General features: G+C 38.1%; 1 protein-coding gene across 2 annotated transcripts in view; it reads right to left on the reverse strand.

Moving 5' to 3' along the window:
* The window catches only part of phip (pleckstrin homology domain interacting protein), a 76,082-nt gene extending 54,747 nt beyond the window's left edge, over positions 1–21,335 (reverse strand). Inside the window, exons 1-12 of one of the 2 annotated variants that reach the window (XM_015348186.2) lie at positions 20,978–21,335; positions 20,798–20,856; positions 20,683–20,712; positions 20,473–20,532; positions 17,493–17,643; positions 16,688–16,786; positions 14,696–14,856; positions 3,929–4,150; positions 3,180–3,280; positions 1,289–1,359; positions 508–608; positions 368–408 (exon numbers count right to left, since the gene is read on the reverse strand). In XM_015348186.2, the coding sequence (XP_015203672.1) occupies positions 368–408; positions 508–608; positions 1,289–1,359; positions 3,180–3,280; positions 3,929–4,150; positions 14,696–14,856; positions 16,688–16,786; positions 17,493–17,643; positions 20,473–20,532; positions 20,683–20,712; positions 20,798–20,856; positions 20,978–21,017 (1,136 nt within the window). In that variant the 5' untranslated portion in view covers positions 21,018–21,335. Of the gene's footprint in view, positions 1–367; positions 409–507; positions 609–1,288; positions 1,360–3,179; positions 3,281–3,928; positions 4,151–12,322; positions 12,372–14,695; positions 14,857–16,687; positions 16,787–17,492; positions 17,644–20,472; positions 20,533–20,682; positions 20,713–20,797; positions 20,857–20,977 lie in introns of those variants that run through there. The other variant, XM_015348192.2, reaches the window with a different exon arrangement.
* Positions 21,336–21,940: the final 605 nt, after the last annotated feature.

Below are 21,940 nucleotides of genomic sequence, written 5' to 3' on the forward strand. Positions count from 1 at the left end.
CCTTGGGATCTTACATTGCCGCCAAAGACTTCAGTTACTGCAATACTACATCAAAGAAAATGATATTCCCAAAATAGTTGATTTTCAGTTGACATTATTAAGATTAAATTCATCTGGAAAGCCAATGAAATTCCCATTTCTAAACAGGCAATTGTGTGAGTGATTTAAGGGGGATGGAGAATTGCTCAAACTCCAGATTTACCTGTAATTGTGTTTTTTCTTGCATTTGCTGAGCAGGTGCAAAATTGAGTCTCAGTCCCACAAAGGTAATTTTTGCTGACTGAATCAAAACAGTGAATTGAACTGATAACTTGTGAATTAAACCAACTCTTGAAAGCAAGGCTTTATATATATATAAATAATTTACCTGTCACCAGTGTTAGAGAACTGTATGCTGTCAACTTTATCCTAAAAAAAGAAAAAAAGAAATCAGATTGAGCCTTTCAGACATATGTACATTCACACATATCAAAAGTGTACTGTAATAAAGACTTGGAAAGTACTTACCGTGTGAGACTCCAACTCTGATATTTTCTCGGGCTGACCAGATCCAAAAAAATATACTCTAATGATGTGATCTGTGCTTCCTGTTGCCAAGAACATTCCACCTGCACCACGAAAATATAAGAACACATTCAGACATGGTGCCAAATTATCACACACAACAGTCTTTTCAGCATGCGTGTTTAGACCTCACAGGGCTCGCACTACAGTATGCAGTTTATCAATTATTTACTCTGCTAAAGTAATCACATACCAAAATAATTATCCCAAATTAACAGACCATTCGCAAACTATTTTCATTTCTATTTTTCCTTCAAAAGGAAGTTAAGCATGCTGACATTCATTCCGTTTAGTCTCTCTGTAGTACACGCGAGATCAAAATAAAACATACATTCACAATACTTCAAATGCAACTGCTAATTCCCATTTCTCACCTGAAGGAGTAATAAACAAAGAAAGAGTGCACAATAGACAAAGTCAAATAAAAGGTCATTAATGTTGAGGTGAGGAGCATTTTGTATTCATAATAAGGTCAGTACTTTGGTATTTTCAACCTCTGGTTCATTGTGCATATTTTTCTTAACTAAAGCTATGCATGTGCCATAATCATTTAGGAGTTACTTCAATTTTTGAATGCTTGAAAGGTCCACTCGTCAATACTTTCCTTTCACTCTAGTACAAAAACAGTCTGAGACCTTTTAGCTTTCAAGCACAAATTGAATAATGCAAAGACAGTAAGCAGTGACCTACACTGCAGCCTAGTACAAAACTAAAGGAGCATTACCAGCGCTGAAGGAAGAGCAGATCATTTGCACTCCTGGTCGGGGACGCTCAGTGAACTTACTGGGTCGCTGGCTGGGAACACAAAGGAACAGTCATATGACTACTGCAAGCTTGCTTTTGCAAATGCCTGCTAAAATCTGGAGGATGTATTTTTTTAATAAAGCACAGTGTTTGTCCAACAAAGCCAAGCTGGCCCAATGGCTAGAATGCAGCCAATTCAAAACAATGGTTGTTTTATTGTTTTAGCTGGACAAATACTGAGCCAATCGCAGTACAAAGCCTCATCTACATAAGGGCCCTGGTTTGTTCTTACAAAAAAGCAAGAAACTAAAGAAAGCGCTCAAAAATCTTTTTGTCTAAGCTGTCTTAATTGAAAGCAGGCAAGTGTACAAACACAGGTCTATAAATGGTTAAAAAAGCAAAAATATCAGTATCCAACATTTTCCCTTATCAATCACACACAAATAAATTATATAAAAATTATATGGGGTAAATTTAATTCTTAAATAATTTCACAATTTCGACTCAGTAACTTCATATTTTCTGCATTTACCAAATAATGATTCACATTACTGAGTAGTGATAAAAATTCTAGGTGCATTCCACAAGCTCAGACATGGAGTGCCGGTATTTGTGTCGGCAACTGTGACGTTGATTCAGCAACATTTATCTGTAGCTGTACATCCACACACACAAACTGCAAACATACTTCAACCTTGCCTGTGCAGAAGTGCCTATGACTATGTAACAAAAAAAGGCTAAAAAAACAGAAAATGTGAACTGCTCAGTACATACTGTATGAGCAACAGATACCAAAGATGAAACATTCTGGTTGTTAGAAAGAAAACAATCCTTGGCATCTAATAGAGTTACTTAGCGTTGCCTTTTTTTGAGTCTTACACATAGCATGACTGTAGAATTTGCGAGTCAAGAAAGGTTACTTAATTGACTCATGCCACCTTTAAGGCTCGCCAACTTCCTTTTAACAAAGAAAGGAAGCAATTAATTACAGAACTAACGGCAGAGCAATATAACCAATGAACCATGATAAATAAATGCTGCATGTCAGCAGTTACAAACGGCAACCATCAAAAAAGCAGAAAAGAGGAAAACATTTTCTAAAAATAAGAAGCTATAGAAGGTTCAAACAACCCCTTGGGTGTCAGACCTTTTGACAAAGACCACAAGAAAAATGTGTAGAATTGCCCTTTTATGGGCTAGTGAGAATAAGATGATAAACTCGGTTTCTATTTATCCCCAGAAAAAGCTCCTCCCCCCCTCCCCCATTTGTGAAAGCCAGCTGACTCTTAAACCGTGAAGAGAGCATTTCAGGCTTGATGAGAAGGAACAGTAAAAACACGGGGCAGCAAAGCTACACTGGGGCGTCGTTGCTAAAAACGGATAGTGTTATTTTTTTAAAAGGATTTTAGAAAACAAAATTACGAGGGAGGCTAAATTGCAAAGCACATGTAAGAATTCACATGTAAGAAGTCCAGAATGAAAGGATATTGGAAGGCCACATTAAGTGGAGTTTAAATCATCGACAGGTGAACACCTGCTGAGAAGTTCCACTTAAGCCTAAATCAGACCAATCTAACCATTCTCACCGTGTGTTACCCTGTCGAAGATTTAAAGATGCCTCAGGAGCTGTGATCTACCAGGACTGTAGGGAAGAATCCCATCGTAGGTGTTGGTTAGTCTTGCAAAGATGAAAGTACCGAAGATTTAAAAATACACCAAGACCTGCTAATTTTCAGCCAAAACATAGAAAACGATACAACTGGATCCTTTTCAAAAACTAATGTTAAAGAGAAGAACACATCTCTGAGACCCCTCTAGGCCTGCCCTCCTGCTAAGGACTCATTCGTTTCTCATAAACATGAGGCACTGACCTGAATTTCAAAGTCCTGGCGTCCCACTGCCAGAAACAAATAGAGCCGTCTGCCCCCGTGGAGGAGAGGTACCTCTTGGAGCCACTGCACAGCGGAGAGAACTGAAACAATCACAGACCACAGTCAAGGAAACCGACAATCACAGCTGCCCCACCGGCTTAGTAAAAGGGTATACGTGTAATCCTTAAATTTGTACATTTTCAGTGTTACTGTGCTGCTTACTGTAAAATGTGGGAGAACGGAATTAACAAAACAGCTTACAACAAATTACACAATACAAAATGCATCTAAAACACATGAAAACGATGTACCTGTATTTGACTCCGCTGTAATTTTAAGTATGATACTGAATTGGCATTAAAGAAACACCTGATATATCATTTAAAAAATAAGCTGTGAATCACACAGAACAAAATTACATATATAGCATAATTATATAAATAACAGCAATGTACACAAACTACACAAATATATGCACTATTCCATTAATAAATTAATGTTACTAATGAAAAATTAAACAAATATGTTTTTATAGGATTGATCAGGAGCCCAATAACAAAAAGACATCTGTATTTTGTAGGAGCTGACCTAGTTATACGGATTTGTATAAAAAGGTACCACATTACATTCTCTTGTCCAGGATGTAGGCGCACAATGGGATTTCAGTCGCTCTAAGAGAAATCGCAGTGAACCTGACAGCAGCATGCATTCTCGCACCAGACGCAGGCTGGCACGAAATGACCCTTCACCTGCAGTGAAGTGATGAGCGCGCCGTGGCCTTCCAGAACCGCGAGGGGGGCGCAGGTCTGCAGGCACCACACTCGGATGGTTTTGTCGCAGCTGCCCGCCGCGATCATGGTGTTCTCGTAGTTCACAGCCATGTCCGAGATCTCCGCCGCGTGTCCTCGCAGGGTGGCCAGCAGACGCCCATCGTCTGTCGCCCAGATCTTCACCAAGCAATCATCCGAGCCCTGGCAAGAGTGCAGGAAGACGGTTCGTCACCGACACACCCTAGTGTACCGTGTACTGTTACCAGTGATGTTCCAACACTGGACACAGCCAAACAGCAGACGCCCTTCAGTTTACGTCTGTTTGGTAAGTATTAGATATGTACTCCAGCTGATGGCTTTTCTTCAATAGCGCTAATATAAAATACATGATCCTGGACCATGGGAAACATTTTGAGCTTTTTTTAACACAAATCTTCATTGTTTGAAGCTGTGGCTCCATGCGCATTTTTTGAATTGCAGTCAAATAGGATAAATTCCTAATGGCAGTGATTTCACCACTGTAGCATTCTGAGCAAGAATCGTCTCCACTGTGGTCCAATTAGTTACAAATAGTTTTAATATAGAAACTGTTTCTCAAGACCGGGCTCTTTTATTGGCATACCACTTCAGCAAGTCACCTTTTGGCAGTTTTAATTCCAAAGAAACACTTTTTCTTTTACAAAAATTCACAGTGTTTTCTAAATTATGTCTGTCATGTTACACATAAACCCCTACACACCCACTATACTTGCTGAAATATTCCAGTGGCGTCTTTTACTTTTTTTTTCCTGTATGTATGCTAATATTATTTCCAGTGGCAGCTATAAAAAAAACAGGTTATTAACTCTATTCATATGCTTTTATGGAACTTCTGTTACACCAAGCACACCTATTGTAGTCAAATGCAGTTCATTACATGAACTAGCCTTTTCATACAAACTGTTAAAACCTTATTAAATTAACTACATGAATACTAGGAATTTAAAGTCATTCTTAAATGGCACATTTGTAGAAATTTACAAGCTACTGAATAATAAAAAAGCATAAAAAACAACCCAGCTATTTTTTCTTACCTTGTAAATAACTACTTATCTACCACACAACAAAACAAATAATTAAAAAGAGAGCATTCCAACTATGACATTCAAATAGACATTTGTAAACCACGTACAGTAGCTGGTTCACTGCTACAGCTGCAAAAATTAATCTGAGACCATGTGATCGAAGTTTAATTTCATGCCACATAAATGTACTATTATTATAATGCTCTTTGTTACACCACATCAGATATGAATCAGCCAGACACTGAATCCCAATTAATTTAATCCTTATAATATCACTTTCATTTAAACACACAAATCTATTTCCCTAAACAGCATTACACTGTGAACAACACACAAAATGTAGCTATTAGAGTATTAATAATAATGTGAGCATTTACAACAGTGACTATACTCCTTCAGACGTTCAGCAACTTGCCTTTAGCTCGCTGAATTACAAATTACTTTTAATTTTACTTAGAATTGCAGCTTTCTAACGGTTTTAATGATTGCATCTTCATTTGTTAAAAATATGAAACTGGGCTCAAATGCATCTGAAACTCAAAGCAGGTTTCAGTCATTACCGTAAGTCGCAAAAAAACATGTTACAGATAAGTGATAGGGCTAACTTAGAAATAATCCATCAATCTAATATAACCATAAATTCCCCAAATATCTACATGACACAGCTGAAGACACCATCACCAGGAGTGATGCGCATCTTTTTAAATATTTCATGATAAGAAAACAAAAGAAACCTATTTAAACTAGGCCATTTGCAAAAGAGAAATGCACTGTATCATACATACTGTACACTGTATCAAACAAAGGCACCAGCAATTTAAAATAAACTAAATTTAATTTTAAATGTATATCAACTCAACTTTGCCTTTTAAAACTAGATCCATAATGTGTACTTAATAAGTACTTTATAACAGGAAGACAAAGCAAGTGAACACCTCTTGTCTACAGTTAAAATTTTGAAAATACCTCTGGTAACACCACTAGCATGGGTTGGAATATTTAAATTATTCGTACTTTTATTTCTTTGAAATGTGTTCTGATTATTTTATCACAACTGTCTGATGGCAGAATATCCAGTCATGTGGAAAATCTGAATTTGCCATGTGGGTCACGCCTACTTGGCACATATGCTACAACTGCATTTATCGAAGTAAAAAAAAAAAGAAATGTATTTATTCATCACTACGTGCATCATTCCAGATCAGATCTTATAGTAAATGTTTTCCTACAAAATCATCCAAGACATTTAAAAAAATCATAAAACATTTAAAAAGAGGGACAAACATTTGCAATAAATCTATTAGAAGTATTTTTATGGCATCACTCTACACCCAACAGAACAGGAATTACATTATGCAAAACTCCAGGTTGTGGCTGGACTTTGTTGTGTGTTCAGAATACTTTCGCTCTAGAAAAGAAAATATCAGTATACTCTGGCCTAATAGTCAGCAAAGGGCTTAAATGAAATATGGAAAAAAACAGACGATCAACACTGAGCTAAGCTTCAATTTTCCAAACGGTAAAATAATTATTTTTTCTTAAATAACCTCTTTGAAACTTCTTCCGAACATCAGCTAAAGACCAAATTGTTTCTTGCAGACTGGTATTACAAACCTAGTTCTCTCCACACAAGCGGTGACTACAAACATCAAGAGCAGATGGAAATAGATGCCTCAGAAAAGTTTGAGATTGCGAATAGATTATGATTTATTCATGAAAATTTATTTTCACACAACCACATGAGTTTTGCGATCAAAATCATTACATAGCTACTGTAGCTACCAGGCACATGCTTCTGAACGTGGGGTCAAACGCAAATGTAATATTCTTGTGACAGTTCATATGAGGATAGTTATTCATAGGGTACATGAGGTGACTCGTTCGAACAACAGAATTCATGGTTAGAAATTCAACACTCAACCTCAGCAAATATAATGGCCTAAGCATTTAACAGTAGGATTGTAAGAGATCTATCAGCGTAGACAGGTAAAATATTATTTCCAAAATAAAATATTTAGGGCTTAATATTACAATATTTTCAGCTTTTAGAAATGCAAATAAAAAACGCTGAAAATTAATTTCTTGTAGAGCTCAGACAATTTCAGAAAAGTAAACCAAAATAGATTTGCTGTAAAAATTATTCAGCGTTACATTACTTGTTTACATGTATAGATCTTCCAAAAATGGAATGATGATGATAATGGAGCGTTATCATACACAGCTATTTCATTAAAAGGTTAAGTTAAAGACTGAAAAAGATTCATTAAAAATCGGTATGTGCAATGAAAAACCAGCCTCCTGTATCTGACACTCGAGATCACAATGGAGTGCTGTAAGAGAGGTGGGCTCTTCCAGATTTTCTGAGAACGTGGCATACTGCAAGGCTAGGCCATCACAGGCCTGCATGGTCTCCTCGAGAAAAATGATGTGGTCTTTTTGTTTTTCAAGCACATCGGGACTGGCACGGTGCCACGGGCTGGACTGAAGGAGAGCACTGTCACTTTATTCACCATGCAGCACTGGTGATATTCCCTGAGATTTAAAAGCTTGCAAGGCAGAGTTCACGTGCAAGAACCAAGTAAACACAATTAATTTGGCTTTAATCCCAAGCAAGACGTTCTCATGTGGTGATGGAAAAAAAAAACGTTTTCCCCCTTCATTTTAGGTGGCACGTGGTCAAACAGGGATGAAATAGTTAATAAAGTGGAAATTAATCCACATATAGGAGCAACAAGGAAGTTAAATTGTTTGGTAACATAATTCAATAATATGGCGATCATGTGTGTGTTACCACATTTACTATTAAAGGTCAGTACCGTTACACAACTCAGTCGTCAATTATATATCACCAAGCCAACAAAATGTACAACAAAGGAAGAGAATGAGTCAGTACCAGCAACACGATTCCAGATGTACAAGGCTGTAAGTAAAATCCGAAGACACCGTGGGCTCTCTGAAATAAGAGAAATTACTGGCCGAGTAATTCTGTTTGCAGTTACATCAGAACATTGTTAATCTGTTAATCTTTTTTGGAACTTTAGGCATTTGTTTGCAATGAAAAAAGGAGAGGTGAGATAAAAATAAGTCAGCCATGTGACATGCTGACACTTTAAACCCACCCTTCTTAAAGGCAAAAGAAACTTAACTGAAACATCTACTTCTTGAAAACTTGGCATAACATGTACAATTTTCATATACATGCATATGCAAGTACAGGCAAATACACTACATAACACCAACTACTTTAAATTGTGAGGAAGTCAGCAGGAATAAAGTAAAACTTAATAATTAAGTCAAAACTTAAAAAAATTAACTGGAGCAAAATGAGACACAAAGTAGTTAATGTTTGTCGATCAGGTTAAGAAGTCAATGAGTGTATGAAGTAATGAAGCAGGTCTTCCAATGAATACTTACAGATAAACGCATCTAATTACCAGAACCAAAGCCTTTTAGAGTTTAAAGAAACATAGTAATTTACTATGTCAAAAGGTATATATTATCAGTCTTCTTAAGATGACCAGGTATTAAGCGCTAACCAGTGAAAACGCATGCCCTATTAGACAAGCTGTACAGGATGTTGTTTCTTCATTACGTAGTTAATCATTGAGCAAAACACTGACACTATACTCTGGTTTCTAAAGGAGAACCTTCTGTAATCACCTTAGTAACAGCTTTTAAAGTACTCAAAGGTATTTCAAAAAAAGTCCCCAGAGAAACTCCCAAAGAAAACAAAAAACCCTCACCATTTTCAGATTTTATAGCCAGACAAATAACTGCAATGACATGTTCCGAAAGGAAAAATGAAACATATATAAGCTATATATACTGTACATAAATTCTAATATATACATTTTATTTTAATTCCACTGATTTAGAAGACCCACCCCACAATCATGCCAGCATTTAATTAGCTCTTTGCCACAAAATGCTGAACAACTAAAAAATCCTTACTACACAGGCAATAAACCAACATTTCCTACATCCAAAAATTATAATACCTCTGTAGTCAGAAAAAATTGCCACTGAAGGTCATGGCAAGTTTATGATCTATTAAGCTGTAACCTCTGGTAAAACAATCTGAAATTCTCCAATAAGGTATTAATATTTACATCAAGCTGATATACTTCTAAAATGAGACTCAGTACTCTTTATACAAACGTGTAATGCTCACTTCTCCCAAGTTCAGAAATACTGCGAGTAGATCCTTATGTGCAATTAAAAAAGCAAATGCAAACACGTGAATAATATTTTAATAATAATAATTGATTACACTTATATAGCGCTTTTCTGGACACTCCACTCAAAGCGCTTTACAGGCAATGGGGACTCCCCTCCACCACCACCAATGTGTAGCACCACCTGGATGATGCGACGGCAGCCATAGTCTGCCAGAACGCTCACCACACATAATTTTTTTTAAATTGCTTTCAAAAAGAAAGGAAGAGCAGACCAAGCAACAAATTCTGCAGTGGACATTAATATCATCAGTACCAAAGCAGAGAACATATGTCATCAAGGTGTACAACTCAAACAATTTGCAGCAGCGCCTTTATATTGAGTAATATCCAACAAATTTAATGGGAGAACTATAAATAACCTAGATGAAGACTGCCTGTCCTCCCTAATACTCCATTAAACAAGATGGAAATCTTATCAGGGCAGGAACAATACCAAATAATTAAAAGCAGATGGTTTAAAAAAAGCTTGCATTTCTTAAAATATAAATTGTATATAATGTAAAAGTCCCCAATTGCAACATTTAAATTTTGCTTTGACAGAGGTATTCTCTGCATTGATAAAAATGGTGATTTTTGATTCAAGCATATTAAGTAGACTTTGATTTATAATATACAGATAATGAGTTGCTATCTTGAACGCCTCTACCAGAGATTCTACCACAGGAAGATGGGTGTAACACATTTAAAACTTCATAAATACCTGTTCCTTCCTACTTAAACACAATGACAGCTCAACATAACTTTAGGACAAATGCATGTAGTAAATGCTTCAGAGGCCACTGCCTATCAGCAAAAAGTCACAGACATTGAAAGAACAACGTGCAAGAACAACAGGTGAACTTTTGGATTTTATATTGGACTAAAATACAAATTCAAATTTATTTTTAAAATGAAGGGTGAGAAACCAAACCATTTCAACCTTGCACTATACAGTAGCAACAGAAGGAAAATGCCGCACAGAAGGTCTCTCCTAACAGTTCAGTCTCGTGTGCTTCCTTTTCCAAAACGAGCATCTCTAAAGGCAGACAGTAGTTCAGGAAATACATGAACAACACAGGACACTCAGATTTCTTACTACAGCTTCCTATCACTGTGCTTACTTAACCCTTTCTCTTCCAGAAAAACCCCAAAAAAAAGATTCAATCGTCAAGACAAAAAACAACAAGGAAAGACAAAAATATTTTACATGTAAATTTCACAATCAGTTTATATTTATGTTCTGAGCAAGGTACTGAAACTACTTTTAAGAACTATATATTTATGATTTTTTCATCTTTTTAATCAGTTTGAACATTACCGAACTAGTCTAATCTCTTTACCTCTGAAAACTTTTATATCTGACAAGCGGATACAATTCCAAAACACAAACTCAACTAATAAAACGTCAAATTTCTTTAAGCGTTTTTTAAGCATTTAAAACTTTTTGAACTCTTAAGTTACCCATTTTTTTTTACTTTTTTCACTTTAGAAAGTGTGACATGCTTTGAACATGGTATGAAAGCAATATAGTTACAGCCCTGCAGCAAACCAGCCAAGATTTATTCCACAGGCCAAATGTACGCAACACAGTAACCTTAGCCAAATGCTCAAAAGGCATGTCGCCGTATAAGTGAGAAGTCAATTCAAAACCACTCTCCTGGTGAATTTTAAGGGCCTTCATTGTCATGAAAAACCCCCTTTAAAAAAAAAGCTTCAGTAATTAACAGTTTAGGATTTTGCACATGTAACGCAAATAATTGCCTTACATTCCTGTAGACTATCTTTAGTCGATCTTTGGTGCAGAATTTTAAAAATTCAGCAAAATCACTCTTGCAAATTATACCGCTAAACTACCTGGGAAATTCTGAAAATGTCAATAGAACTCGAGTCCTTTGCAACCCTGTACATGCCTGGCATTTCTGACCCATTACTCTATTAAGAGCTCTCACAGCACATAGAGAGCAAGTTTACAGGGATGGAAAAAAAAACACTTGACTAACAATAACCAAAAGCCTAGCAGCCGCTGCAATACAAATTCCAGACTACAGTAAAGAGCACCATTTGGATGTTGTAAAGTAAATTCTCTTTTTTATGCCTTTTTCATGGTTATTACAGTCATTTGTATTGCAGGCATATTGGAATATATCAAGACAATGCACAAATAAAAACAAGGCAAAAATAGTGTTCCTAATTATTATAACGAGACCCACTCTTCTGTTAAGAGTATGAATTTCATTCGTATCACTGAGCTGTTAAAGATAATGCCAGTTTTCATTAACTGAACAACATTAAGCGATTACTTTAAACTAAATTGTGCTGTTTTACAACTGCATTTTCTAACGTTTGCATTTAAAAAAAACACATTTAGATCGCTTGTATGCACGCATGTTCAAGGTGTAAATCCCATATGAAGAAATAAATACCCTGGCAAGCTAATGATGGCATTATTGAAACGAGTTTGATTTTTAAAAACCAACGTTAAGTTAAAAACGCTGTCAAAAAAAGAAATGAAGTTGGAACACTAGAACACACTAGGCTTAACAGAATATGTTATATGGTTCAACCAATGAGTTGTAATACAAAGACAATGGCTACCAGTAATTGAAAACATGAACTTGTTTGTGTTCACAGTGAAGACGTTTATGAATAGGCACTTTACTTACACTAAATTATGGGCTGGAGTTAGAGAGTGTTGATCCAAATAAAACAAAAGTCATTGTTAAATATTTTTTCCGGTTTTGCCTACATCTGATGTTGCGCACACGGAGAAAACCTCGCGGGCAATGCGGCGTCAGTAAAGGTGTTAAAATCAAAGCCTAATTACACTTCAGATTCCCCCAGATAATCCTACACAGGGCCTACATCCCAATTTATTTTAAATACAATTTTTGCTCCATATACTGCTGTTCTTCCCGTCTCAGTGAAAGCAAGCAGCTAAGCAGTAGAGCTGCAGAATACACCACATTCCCTGAAATGTGAAAGAGGGCTCCGTGTATCCTTGCCTAAAGATCAATGCTTAAAGAAAATAACTTTATTATTTCACATTAATGTCCATAAAGCGCAAATGAATTCCCAACTCAATTTAAACATACTGGGTATCGAGTTGAGATGCGTAGGATTCCATTCCTGATTTATACCATCTGGATCTTCCTGTGACTTTATGTCTTATTTGTTACGTATGCTCTTGGATCAGTTGTGCTATTTGTGTCGCGATCGCTCGGCGCACGAACCCAAAAGCCAAGTCTTGTGGACGATGTCTGAACGCTGGGCGGGCGACGCAGACAGCGCTCCCAGCAGATATTCCACTTTCGCTTGTTCGCGGCGTTTATGTGCTAGAAATCTACGGGGGGGACTCTTCGTAGGAATGATTTATTTTTTCGGGAAATGTACCCCTCGTAAATCATCAAACTATCACTACAACTACGGCGCACGATGACTTGAATACGACGATCTGAAAATCTTTGATCACTCGCAGCTCTGTTTCCTTTCCTTTAAGTTGGATACAACTAACAAAAACAGCGAGACCCTCGCACACCTGTGCTCTGAACTCTTCTACCCGCGCTCAGGACACCTCTCCCGTTTCTTTCGCAACATAATCTGTAACTCTTCACTAGTTACACATTGCAAGGTATGAATGAACACTTGCCCCGCACATTAAGAGTTGGTCTGTGTGCTGAAGGCATGCACAACCTAACCAAATGAAATGTTGTTTTTGTTAGTAGCTACACAGAGGGAAAAATAAAATGCATTAATTTGTCAATTCTGCACTATAAAATGGCATGTGTTTCCGTTCTGCACTTTTTTCACATTCAGCTGTAAAACAGAAAATAAAAAAGAAGATTTTGCCAAGAAACCTTTTAGAAGTATTACCCAAGTGTTAAATTTGCATAAGCCTTTTACATCACAGTTTCTGAAGTTAAACTCTGAACAATTTGCAACTTCAAACCTTTTCCAAAAAGAGAAAAGATCAAAAACGTATGGTTTCACACTTCTTCACTTTGCACAAGCCTCACACTTGACTTTCTTATCTAAAGAGTAAAAGTCATAAGTCGGAAACCCAATAGCCAAAACCAGATGGTTTTTTTTTTACGTTTCAAAATGAGAAGTTGTCTTTAGAAAAGGTTTTTTCAAATACAGGATACTTCTTACTTGAATCATCGCAGAACCACATATTTTAAAAAAGGTGTCTGAAGCACAACACAATTATAAATATGTTGATACTCAGGAATCATTTTTAACCATGCTACAGAACATGAATGACCGAGAAAAACAATGCATTGAGTACCAGTACACCAAGTAGTAGTTACTATTTCTTTAAATAACATCACTTTTTGCAAACATTTACATTGTGCAGCACTGTTCTTAACTATTCATAAACATGCCTTAGTCTTAACCACTGCAGCACGAAGCGGCACTAGAGAAATGTTCTGTTGATACCACATGCCTCAATACCCAAAGCTTGCAAGCAGTTCACTTTTCAGGTAGGCTGTGAACAATGAAGGCTTAATATTAAGGCCACTAGACTGGTCTTCAATGTCATGGGCTGGGTAACACCTCCATCTATACTGACCAAGACCATAAGAATGGATACAATTTGGCCCATCTAGCTCGGTTGTTTGTTAGTGTATGATTGATCTGAGGATCTCAGCCAGCTGTTTCTTGAAAGAGGCCAGTGTACCGGCCGCAAGAACATGACTGGGTGTGTGGCTTGTCCCAAACTCCCACAGCCTTTGTATATATATAAAAAAACACATCCCTCCGGTTCGTCACATTTCATTCAGGACAAAGTAAAAGCAAGAGACGGAAAAAAAGTTCTCTTAGTTTTGTATGCACTACCCTCCTCTGGCATTACTGATTATTACGAATTATTTGTGCTTTTTCCAAGATAGGTGATGTCAGCACAACAGAGCTACAATGCAAATGTGAGGTACAGAGGCAGAGACGGATATCATTTGCATATTTATAAATCATTCAGAAATGTAGCACAGAAAACTACATTTTGCAGATGTAACAAGGAATATTAAAAAACAGGAAGCCTGAGCTGTAAGAGGTGGTATTTCATATTTCATTTCAAGGTGGCCACTGTCATTGGATATAGGGCTCTTACTGTTTCCAAGCTCAAAATATTCAAAAAGAGTTTTAAAGCAAGTTTCCTCTGCTGAGTATACAGTATTAATTGCACTTCAGGTCAATGCTTTTAAAATAAAAATATCGCAGCTGCCTTCTTCCCAAAGTAATGATTACAATACCACTGGATCTGATATGTACTTCTTCTGAATTCAGGAAACATTACCTTCAATGGGATTTGCAGACACAGCATTTCTTTGCCAGTAAACGAACATTATTTTTAAATCTGTCAGTAAATCACATAATAATACATAATAATATAATAATAATACTGGCTCTAAAAGACTGTTAAGCAAGTTTAATAGCCACAGTTAAGAATTGAAAGCACAGCTACTTACTGTGAATATCCTCCTGCCAGTGCGATCAAACGTTACACAGTAAACTGAAGACAGATGCCCTAGAATCCTTTTGTGCATTTTCATATGCTGATAGACCGCTGTAGGGACAAGTTGTCCAAGCCTGTAAGTTCCATTTAGTCTACGTCCATATGCTGTTTCCACTGTAAAAGAAATATCAGAAAAGTCGGTTTAGGAGAAAGCTTTCTCCATGCAACCCATTTATAAATACAATGATAATCAACTGCATTCATGTATTGCTTTTCATCCCAAAATATCCTGTGTATATGGGAGAGGAACCACCACCCAGCAATGAACACAGCACCCACTATGCACCAGCAGTCCCACTCCAGTGGATCAGTGGAAGAGAAGAGAAACCAGTGCTTGGGAGGCCAGTATTTGCTACTCTTCCCTCTGTGACAGAATCTCAAAACCAGTGCTTGGGAACTTGAAGAAGCCCAGACTGCACAAGCCTAGAGTGAGATTTAGCCAGGGCACTGGGATAAATGCTACTGCTCTTACTTTGTCACAGGATCTTAAGTGACCACGCTAAGACATCCGTTTAACCTGTCTTCTGAAAGACAGCACATCACCAGTCATCACACTGAGACACTGGCTCTGAACTGGTGTTTCACAGAGAAGAAGGCCACCTACTGGTCCACCAACACCAATAAAATACCTCATGAAACGCAAAGATCATAATCTACAAGACAACAGTCACAGAACTGATAATGATCACTGGCATTGTATGGTAATAATTATAACTGTTACAATACAAGTATAATTATTAATTGCAGTGGGGGATCACATAATTATAATGCACAATAATTCAATGACTATATTTTAAGTGTCTAACACCAACAATTTCAAGTACTGCATATACAACACTTTTTCACCCCACTGTGGCCCTTCTTTCTTATTAAAATGTAATTAAACATTTAATGTGCTTAAATTAATTTAAAACATTGATTAAGGACATACCAGCAATCTGTTCAAGAGCAAAATGAACATGAGCAAAATCATTATTCATTAAAAAAAGGTGCTCTGGCTTATTTAACAGCATTACTACTAGAAGGCTCATTGCTATTGGTATTTTTAGATTTTGAACAGAAATTCTCACAATAAGATAAAAAACAGGGGAAGTTACACCAAATATTGAAAATATAGAAATTTTTAAATGAGAAGACCACCACAATCCTTTCTTAGATTAAACAGACAATTTCTCTGAGCAATATGGATCAAGCTGACACTGACACAGGGATTTTGCACTACAAGAAAAAAAAAAGAAATTAAATTTCTTCGGTTTAGTCTCTTATTTGTAAGGATTATGAAAGCTTATCACCACTATTAACTAGGTCATTCCCCAAAACAAACCTTCCAGACCTGATAAGCATTCTCTCTGGGTACTTCATTTAATTAAAACACGGAAACCAGGAGACACCAATTCAGATCCTAGCCTACACGACAGATTCAATATGCAGGTAAAGACAATGTTAAAATTTTGACTGTCCTTATGGTGTGAATACAAATATCATACCGGCGTTATCAACAAAATGAGATAATGTTGTATAAACAGTTACTAAGCCCTATTCTTGGAAACTGACAGCATTTATTTAGATGAAAAATACATAAAAAATCTTAACACAGGAATCCCAAACTTCAGGTTCTAGTGTCGTCTATACTTTGTTCACTTCCATAGTTGGCCAAGTTATTTAGCCTCATGACTGTAATGCTTCTACACAGGCACCAGGATGTTTTATATGTAACTAGCTTTAAACAAAGTGAACGTTTCAGGATGGAATTGTAAGAGCCGTCCTGTGTAAGACTAGGGAAACAATTAGATAGCTTATTTAAACTGACTTCTCACACTGAAACAGAAACCGGAAGACCCCAGGGAAGGAGGGCATGTTGTCATATGCTCATGTTTAGGCTAAGCTGGCTGTTACGGTGAGAAAAAGGAGAGAATTCCCATTTGAAAAATGTTTCACAACCTACCGATATTCGGAGGGCTCCCGTAGTTTACTGGCGGCTCGGGGGGCCTTCCACAGTGCAGAGCCGCCAGAGCGGATCCCTTCCACACAACGTGCTTGCAACCTGTTCCCAACAAGAAACACAGATTCCCCACAGTAAGACACCCAGCCTTTCAAGGGGAACTGCAGTCCCGATTTCTCAGACCGGTTATTAAATCTCGGTCACAACATAAATTAATTGATGGTAGAAAGAAATAACAAATATTGAATTAAAGCACAAAATCTCGGAACTCTGTGAAAGTTGCTGGGTTGTCGCGGACCTCTGGTCCCGCTGCGGTCAAGAACCGAGAGATCCCACGAATTGTGACGCGATGTGGCCCTTCCTGCTCACTAGTCACTGTAATGACTAATGTAATGCAATATAAGAGCAAATGAGAACAGGTTGTGCAACGGATATTTCACTGCAGAAATGTTGCAACGTGATCTGCATGCAGAATTAACAAGTGAGTTCCATGTATTGACCAAACCGTTTCTAAGTGAAGAGTAAGTTTACAAACCTGCTTGTTTACAGTGTAATAGGGCCGCTTCACGTCACAGTTTTGTTGCCTCGTTCTGAATCTCAGAACATGGCACTGCGCATACCTGGAAATTTAACCTATTTTGTGATGTAAAATGGAGGTTTTACACGGCACAGTGTATATTTGACTTTAACTGTGGTTTGAAATGCACTCGTCAATGATGATTCTTTTAACCCCGAAACATAAACACAGCGCTGCGGTTCCCCTTTCAGCCTCATTCAAGAAAGAGCCCCATGTATCGACGTGTCTTACTCTTGTTTGTGCGCAGCAAAGACTGGCGGCCGGCTCCCAGTAGGGACTGCACTCCCGGCACGCTCGCCGGGACCTCCTTCTCCAGGAGGGGGCCGATACACCGGCATATCTGCAGCAGGTGATCCGGAGCAACGTGCCTGTAAATCTTCACCTGCGGGCAAGGGAAAGGACAAGGTCAGGCTGGGTACCGGCAGCATTGGGATGACTGTTGTATTTCCGTCAGGAGAGGAGAAAAGGTGACAAACATTTCATTCCACTCCATAATTTCAAACTGCTTTTACTGTCCTTATAGTCCACAGTGACAAACTGCTGTTGGTGCCATGACTTGCCTCAGAGCCCAGAGCCTCTCTTATTTAACACCCAGGAAGAACACTTGCAACAGTATTATCATGAATGCATTTACTCAAACGTTCATCTAAAAAAAACCCAGAAATCTTTACAAGGAGGCTCAGAGAGAGGCGATCACAACAAACAGAGAGCACTGTTTCGGTTTTAAACAATTTCTTTTGATTACACAAAAGGCTAAAAGCAGTGAATAAAGCCTTGCAATGTCCTTTTTGAAAAGGCTTCTAAAAACGCTCTGACAAAATTTTAATTTCCTGCAATTTTAAGATCCTGCAGAAAGCACACATTCTGATGAGTGCAAGATTCGAGAATCCTAGATTCAAGTCTTAAAAGATTTAAAAGATTTAAAAATCAAACTTTAAATCTAATTATTAGGATGGAATCTGCTACAAGAAAACATGCTTAAGCTAAGTAGCACGCAGCTCTGTGGCTATTCAACCAACTACAATATTCAAACATCTACACATCTTATTTCAATTGCAAGGCACACTGAAAAATATCTTGCAAAATAGTTAATAAAATGCGATTGCGCTATCGACAGTCAACCCCCCCCCCCCCCCGTATACATCCCCGAGGAACTTTTTTTTAAAGAACTTTTTAAACCCCAAAAAATAATTTATGAAACCGACATCAGAAATCTAGGTGTTTCTTTACTTAGAAAAATCCACGTTAGGGCTTTTGAAATAAGTGGATTTCTCTAGATTTGTTTCCAAAAATTACCTTGTTTTGTATATGTGGCCAGTATTGAGTATACTGAAGGCGTAGGCAAATACAGTCAAAACCGGACTTCCAGGCGCTACTGCAGTCCGCATATTTTGACAGTTAGTGAGCTGTTTCGAGCCATTTGTATTGGGGATCCATATGGTTACATCCTTTGGTAATAAGATACAAATTCAGCTACAGTACGTCTCTAAGCTAGCTTTTCAGAAAATCAAGCTTTCGAAATACTATCTCCTGCGCAGGAATTGGTTGCGAAGCTTCGTTGTGACGCTGATCGCTGTAAAGGGCTTCTTCACCTTATGGCTGCAGAACAACAAGGCAGCTAGTGTTTATGTTCTGAACAGGCGCTAGTGTGTTTGTTACCTGCTATTAATTCATACGCTCTATACACGAATTTTATAAATGCAAGGATTTCCACACAGTTCATAACGCTGTCGACGACAGCAAGGTTACATTTATTTACAAGCCATTCACTCCAAAGAAGCGATTAGTCATACACACAGCTGACTTCTCAAGGCGAAGAATACTTAATAACAAACCATATTTACAATAATCGATTAAGTAGAGAGTACTGCAAAAATGGGGTTAATCGTGTTCTACGTTTTTCAATAAAATCCGAAATGCCTTTTTTCCCTAGCTTCAGATGAATTTGAACATGGAGATTCTTAAGGCGGAAAATAAAACAAATACAACTGAAACATGCTGCTCTCAATAATACGACTACAGACGATGATAAATAATTATGTCTTTGTATGCTTAACTTCGCAGTTTTGAGATAAAGCTGTGTAATTGAACCTCACTCTGCCCCATTTGGTTAGTCTCGTCTGTTCCGATGGCCAGTATCAGTTGCAAGCAATGATTGCTCATCGAAAATTCAAAAATGAGATTCAAAAACGTTCAATGAAAATTATAATTTATGTTAATCTTTTCTTCTCCCAAGGTAGCCTAATTACTCTATTTGGGATCAGGCAATAAATTTTTAATTTAGCTACCAAGCCAAAATAAAAACGGAAAAAAACAGACCTTTACGTTTTCCAGTTCAAGTAACTGTCATATCGATGCACCCTCCTGACTTACCAAAACATAAAATAAACGTTTGAAAACTCGTCTATTTAGATTTTTTTTAAACATCAAAAACGCTTCCCACTGTATAAATCAAAAGTTTCGATCTGCCCGAACAGATTTCACACAGCCATTTCGTGTCTTAAACGCCCAAATGCGATTTTATTTATTTTATTTTTAATAACTACTGACTAGATGGTGAGTCCACGATTTCTGATGATGTAACCCCGCATATGAAATCATATCTTAAATGACATATTACCTTTTCCTTGCACAGTAATTTTTTAAAAGTCCTCTCGCAAATCCCATCCTGAGAAAGGGGGAAAACATCTTCTTCTTCTTCAATCCTAAATAACTTCCTCGTGAGCGTTTATAAAGTGTCATTCTCCTTTAAAAAAAACGTTTTTCGCTGCGCACTCTAAATGCACGTTTGTCAGATCCTAATGCTTTATTTTAACTAGTCAAGTCATCATGTTGTGTATTTTTACACTGCGACTGGAGCGCGTTGAGTAGAGCGCCTCCATCTCTAGTCACTGCTCTGCTGCTCTGGCGCTCTAGTCCCTCCTCCGGTCCCTCTCTGCTCCTACAACACAACATTCATGACGTATCTTTATTTCTAGTACATTTTTCCAAACTATTTAAATCTTTTTGGCACGCCTGTCACCAAAATCGCACACCAGGACCCTTGGAAGTTGTGAAATCACCCCCGCGGATCTTTAGTCCCGATGCCCTTGCGTTTCCCCCCGTTTTTTTTAATGTAAAGTTTTTTTTCCCCCGATTTAAAAATTGCGGGAAATTCAATTTTTATTTTGCTCACTAAAAAAAGTTTTTCTCGGTTATAGGGATCTCTTACCAAATTTTCGTAAGTCCCGGGGTGTTCTTTTCCCGTCCAGTCTGTTCTTTTCGGCAGAAGCTAAAATGAAATTACACCATTATCTCAGTGTCAATCTCACCCCAGAATGCGCTCATTGAGATATTTTAAATATTAAATCGGGAATCTGTCCGAAATTAACATCAGAAAGTACAGTGCAGCGAGATGCAGTGCGAGCTCTGGGCTGCCTACCTCCTTCTCCTCCACTTCTTTTATCAGGGTCTGGAAGGCAAATAAAAACACGAAATCAGACGCCAATCCTTTCTCGGGAATGTACAATATATTAATAAAACCCCGATTTACCCACCTCAGCTGCATTTTGACAAGGTCCTGCTTCCAAAAATCGGGCTATTAGGAAGTACAGCTCTGTGAGGGGAAAAACATTACATTAGATAGGAGGAGAGAGGACGTCGGAGTGGGGGGGGGGGGGTAGATTTTAGAAATAAAAAAAACCTTCGCCGGTGCATTGCCATCCCCTTCTACTCACCAGATTTGAGCTGCGCGACGTGTTTACTGTCAGAAGCCATTTTTGGGGCTGTTTGAGTATACAGAAGACGGCGTGCGGCCGTGCTGTGCAGCGGGCACCAGTGTCTGCCCTGTAGCTGTCACCGCTCGCTCGCCAGGAAGAGTCTCTCCTCCTCCATTCAGCCAGCGCAGCCAGCGGGCCCGGCCGCCAAGGAGCCGTCCGCGCTCCGGCATGTAGTCCCCCCGAGAGGGGCGCCAGGCTCTCCGCCCTGGGCAAACCGGGCACCCGCGCCGCAACTGGGTGTTCTTTAAAAATATATAGTCTGGATAATGTGAATTGTAAGGTCGAGGTGAGGCTGACTGCATTTATTTTTTGTTGTTTTTATGTTGTTCTCTCTCCCCCCCTCCTTCTCCTGCGTAGGAACACCACGCAGTCGGCTTTTACGCACGCACACGGGGACGTCGAGGGTGGCTGAAAACTGTAACATTGGAGCAAAAATAGGAAGCGAGCTGAAAACAAAACGTTTGAGCAATTAATGAACTGCTTTTCCGTAAAGTAACAAATTTATATTCGTCTTCCGTGGCTTTCCGAAGCGTACACTTGAAGTCCTCCTTTGATTTGCTTTAATCAAATGGCACCCGTACCCACACAATAGTGTCATACGTATGCTTACACTTCGTAACTTACAGCTGCCATGTTTTACACAAGCGAAAGATATATTTTAATATATCGCAGAACCCATTAAGTAGGTTACAGCTTATTCATGTGAGGTTTGTTTCAAGATTTTAACTTCATTTGTAATTAAGCAGTAGTAATAATAGCTATTAACAATAGAAACGTTGGGCATTTCTTCACTCCAGAAATCCTCCATTTCTTTCCGAAATGTAATCTGGTAATAAAATGGGGGAGGGTTGTAAAACAGGGGAATGTAATGAATTAAACCTCGTGAGTAACAAGAATACCACACTTAAAAGCAGGAATAGA

The sequence above is a fragment of the Lepisosteus oculatus genome, chromosome 2 (genome assembly GCF_040954835.1).
Source record: "Lepisosteus oculatus isolate fLepOcu1 chromosome 2, fLepOcu1.hap2, whole genome shotgun sequence".
NCBI classification, from domain to species: domain Eukaryota; kingdom Metazoa; phylum Chordata; class Actinopteri; order Semionotiformes; family Lepisosteidae; genus Lepisosteus; species Lepisosteus oculatus.